The sequence below is a fragment of the Branchiostoma belcheri genome, unplaced genomic scaffold (assembly GCF_001625305.1).
Source record: "Branchiostoma belcheri isolate BF01 breed outbred unplaced genomic scaffold, Haploidv18h27 scaffold21, whole genome shotgun sequence".
Lineage (NCBI taxonomy): Eukaryota > Metazoa > Chordata > Leptocardii > Amphioxiformes > Branchiostomatidae > Branchiostoma > Branchiostoma belcheri.
The window spans coordinates 178288-182165 of NW_017803602.1; the positions used below are offsets into that span (position 1 = coordinate 178288).

Here is a 3878-nt window from a genome sequence, read left to right on the forward strand (position 1 = left end):
CTTACCTTACTGCTGCCTTCTCCAGGATAGAAGCCCCATATGCAGACTGTATACTGCTTACATCTGAAATCAGAGGAAGAGAACCTGAATACTAGAAATCAAGAGATTTTCACAGAAGAAATAACAAGCTTCACTTGATTTCTAAACAAAAGTTTCAAACTTCATGGGCCCGCATTAGAGTAATACAAAATTTCACTCCATATCCACAACATTCAACACAAAAAAACTAGTCCATTTAATGTTCAACAAGATGTATTCATGCAAGAACAGAATTGAGAACACTAAACCTAACCTTGTCTGTTTGGTGGTTCTATTGAAGCCATGATTTTCTCAATTTGATTGATGGTGGAGGAGCCAGGGAACAGGGGTTTTCCTATCAGGAGTTCCCCCAGGATACAGCCCACACTCCACATGTCTACACCTTTGGTATATCTGAAGAGAAGACAGACATTTAAGAATGAGAAATATTCAACGATGATATCTTCTGGTGCATCATCAATGGATTTCTTAAAATGTGATCAAACAGGGCTTCTTAACTTAGAAGTCAGCACTCTAGGTTCTTGTGAATTTAATGGCACAACCAAAGAGAGAGTCTGGCATACTTTCAACAGGCCTAGCAGGATTACAGCTTTACTTAGTAGTCTACATGGGAATATCCCTGGTCACTGTGTGGGCAGATGCACCACCCTGCTTAGAGACCATTACGGCTGCTAAATTGACCTTAAGGTCGACCTGTAGTGCCAAATCCCCCCTTCCTGCCACTCAACTGCATTCAAAAACTTTCAACACAAATTCATTCAAACACACAATGTAAATGGTGAGTGATGCAATTCATTCTTAGTATCACATATTAATCCTTAATGTGTTCAGCTATATGAGAGCTACAACAGAACCCTACCTCTGGCAGGCCAGCAGGATCTCAGGTGCCCTGTACCACCGTGTGGCCACGTACTCTGTCAGGGCGGGGTCTGTAGTGTCTTCTTCTAGCTGGGTTATTGACCTGGCCAGTCCAAAATCTGCTATCTTCACGAAACAGTCACTGTCTAGAAGAATATTTGAAGGCTGCAAAGCAAAGCAAAAAAAAAAAATGGTTCAAGTAACAAAATAGAGTTACCTGTATGAGAAAACTTCAGTCAGTCATGGACTGTAGAGTCCAGAAAGTAAAGCTTTGTAAACAATGACAGGTACAATTTTATATAGATGTACAATGTACACAGGAGTGCATTTACTGGGGACGTATTGGAGATTGGAAATGCATTTTTGCAGGTTGGACCTGGGTGGTGGACATGATGTAATGTGGTGGAAAAATGGTAACACAGGTCACTGGCAAAATTTTATGTTGCTGGACTCCAGAAAGAATAGTATCATAATGGAATTTACCATACTAATAAAGATCTCAATAAACAAACAAATATACATACAAAACAGCAAGGACTGCTGCCTTTTTTAGTGACTTTAACAACTGATGACTCACTGTGCATTTACCATAACATTAGCTTAATCCAGGGTTTTTGACAGGGACCCCCTAACCCCACTCTGTGGATCAAATTTCTACCTCTATGCTTACCTTCTGGTCTCTGTGTATGACGTTCCCTGAGTGCATGTACTTCATGGCCTTCAGCAGCTGGTACATGATGTAACGCTTGTGGATGTCCTTCAGGATGCTGCCTTTCTTAATCACATTGTGCAGGTCTGTGTCTGTACATACAAGGAATGGCAGACAAGTAAGACTACAAATAGTTCTTTATTCACAACCACTTGTTTAACAAGAGCTAATGCTTCAATGACCGTCTGTCATCTTTATCAGGCCAGTTATGACTGGTTCATTGTGTGCTGCATCTATAATATGAATTATAATTGCCCTGAAGAAGACAGTCATTGAAAGGTCAGCTCTAGTCTCCATTCTAGAATATTTACACGTAAGTTACAAACTACTCATAAAATATTGGTATTACTGTCATCTAAACCTGACTCCAAATGTTGATGTCTGCACACTTATCATATAGACAAGAAAGACAGTACTAATATATTAGATAAACATACCCATGAACTCAAATACTAGGTAGATATCCTTGTCGTTCTCTGCTTTGATGACATTGTGAAGTTTGATGATGTTGGGGTGGTCTCCAAACTCCTGAAGAAACGCTATCTCTCGGAACGTTCGCTGCAGGATACACAGTATATATTTCATGTAGATTCATAATATAACATACATGTAACATGCATGTTAGAGAATATAACTAATCATGTATGCTATAAACATTAACAAGAACATACTTGATTCAAAACAGATTTGATTAAATCTTCAACTGGAATTCTAGCTATTAGTACAGGTATAATTGTAATTCAATATTGTTAAATACACACCTGTGCATCAGTTCTGTTCCTAAAAGCATCAAATATTTTCTTCAGTGCCACCACCTCTCCTGTCTTTCTGTCAATAGCTTTCCACACAATGCCATATGCCTAGAGAAAAATGAAGAAAAAGATGGCAATTAATATGATGCTCAGGACGGTATGTCTATTCATTGTATGACACCTGGTGGTAAAGGTGAGTAATAATGAATCATAATATGCATCATCTTTATGTATTGATAATGTTGAAATAAGACCTCTATCAAAAAAAGCCCTCCAAGTCAGACAGAAAGCCAATTATTTCAGAAGAACTTGCATATATTATTCACAAAATGTATGTACTGGCAGTTAGATTTGACAACACGTGCAGCCATTAATCCAGAGAAGTGTTCTGTGACATAAGTGAGAAAAATTGAATCTTTCCATAAACATGATAAAGGTTAGTACTGGTAACTTCATTACATCTGGATGACCATATTTGGGGTGGGGAGAGAGGTTGCCTAGCAACTAATCCATCTTGAAAGATCCCTGCATGCATATGGAGTCTAATAATATTAAGTGCAAATACTAGTAATATATCTATGATGATAATTTACTACATGTGGTACACATTTACTGGGATAAAGCAAGAAATGTGGTACGAAAACAGGGATGTGAACCTACATTTGTCCTATATCATTTTATTAGCCTGTTTCTCCCACTCCCAGTGTCATATTTTGCCAGATCTGCTCAACAACCCAATTATGGACTACGTAATAAGTAATGCAAAACAAAAACAAAAAAACCATGTATGGCATTATTAACGTGATTGAATAATGGTATTGGTAGAGTACTCTACTCACAAAAATGGTACATATGATGCCATTGTTACCATAGATGATAACATTACCAGTACTATAAGTATACGTAATTCATCTACTTCTCAATGTGGTAAGGACTTACTAGTATACAAATTGGATGCGTATCAAATTTTATCAAAGTTGCAGGAGATTTAATCAGACATGTATATTAGATACCGGATTGCGAGAACATTAGATTTGGAAAGACCAAAGGCTTACTACGTGTAAGTTACAGTGCTGCATCTCAGGAGAAGGGAATTTGACTTTGAGGATTAAATTTGACCTATTGCTTATAATTACTGGTCTGTGTACCAATACAGTTTGCAAGAACAGTGTCTCAAATTTTCTAACAGTTTTCGTACAGGTTTTGAGTTTTTTTTAAACCTCAAAACCTGTATCAAAACTAGAATGCTGGATTGATTGTGCTAAAATCATGAAGGAATAGGACATTTAGTCAATCATGATGATACTTAGCCGTGGACGACTCTGGTACACCTTTTTGCATGATAATGCCGGTGACAGAGTCGTGGAAAGCACCATAGGCCAAAACCAACCTTTGCCGTGCCGGGCCTCATGCAACGGGCCGGCCCCGGTTTTTTGGTGTCGCCGGCTTCCTAACGCACTCACAAATCATCGGCGTTCGACGCCATATTGAATTCAGGAATCGGTCCGCAAAACAGGCCG

The 3878-nt window shown here is 38.5% G+C and overlaps 1 protein-coding gene across 2 annotated transcripts in view; it reads right to left on the minus strand.

The window, feature by feature from the left end:
* Positions 1-3878, minus strand: part of LOC109469755 (extracellular signal-regulated kinase 2-like) — a 12936-nt gene that overhangs the window by 5342 nt on the left and 3716 nt on the right. For both annotated transcript variants that reach the window (XM_019768351.1, XM_019768350.1), the window contains exons 2-7: positions 2368-2466; positions 2044-2164; positions 1568-1698; positions 899-1062; positions 293-432; positions 6-63 (exon numbers count right to left, since the gene is read on the minus strand). In XM_019768351.1, the coding sequence (XP_019623910.1) occupies positions 6-63; positions 293-432; positions 899-1062; positions 1568-1698; positions 2044-2164; positions 2368-2466 (713 nt within the window). The remainder of the gene's footprint in view (positions 1-5; positions 64-292; positions 433-898; positions 1063-1567; positions 1699-2043; positions 2165-2367; positions 2467-3878) is intronic.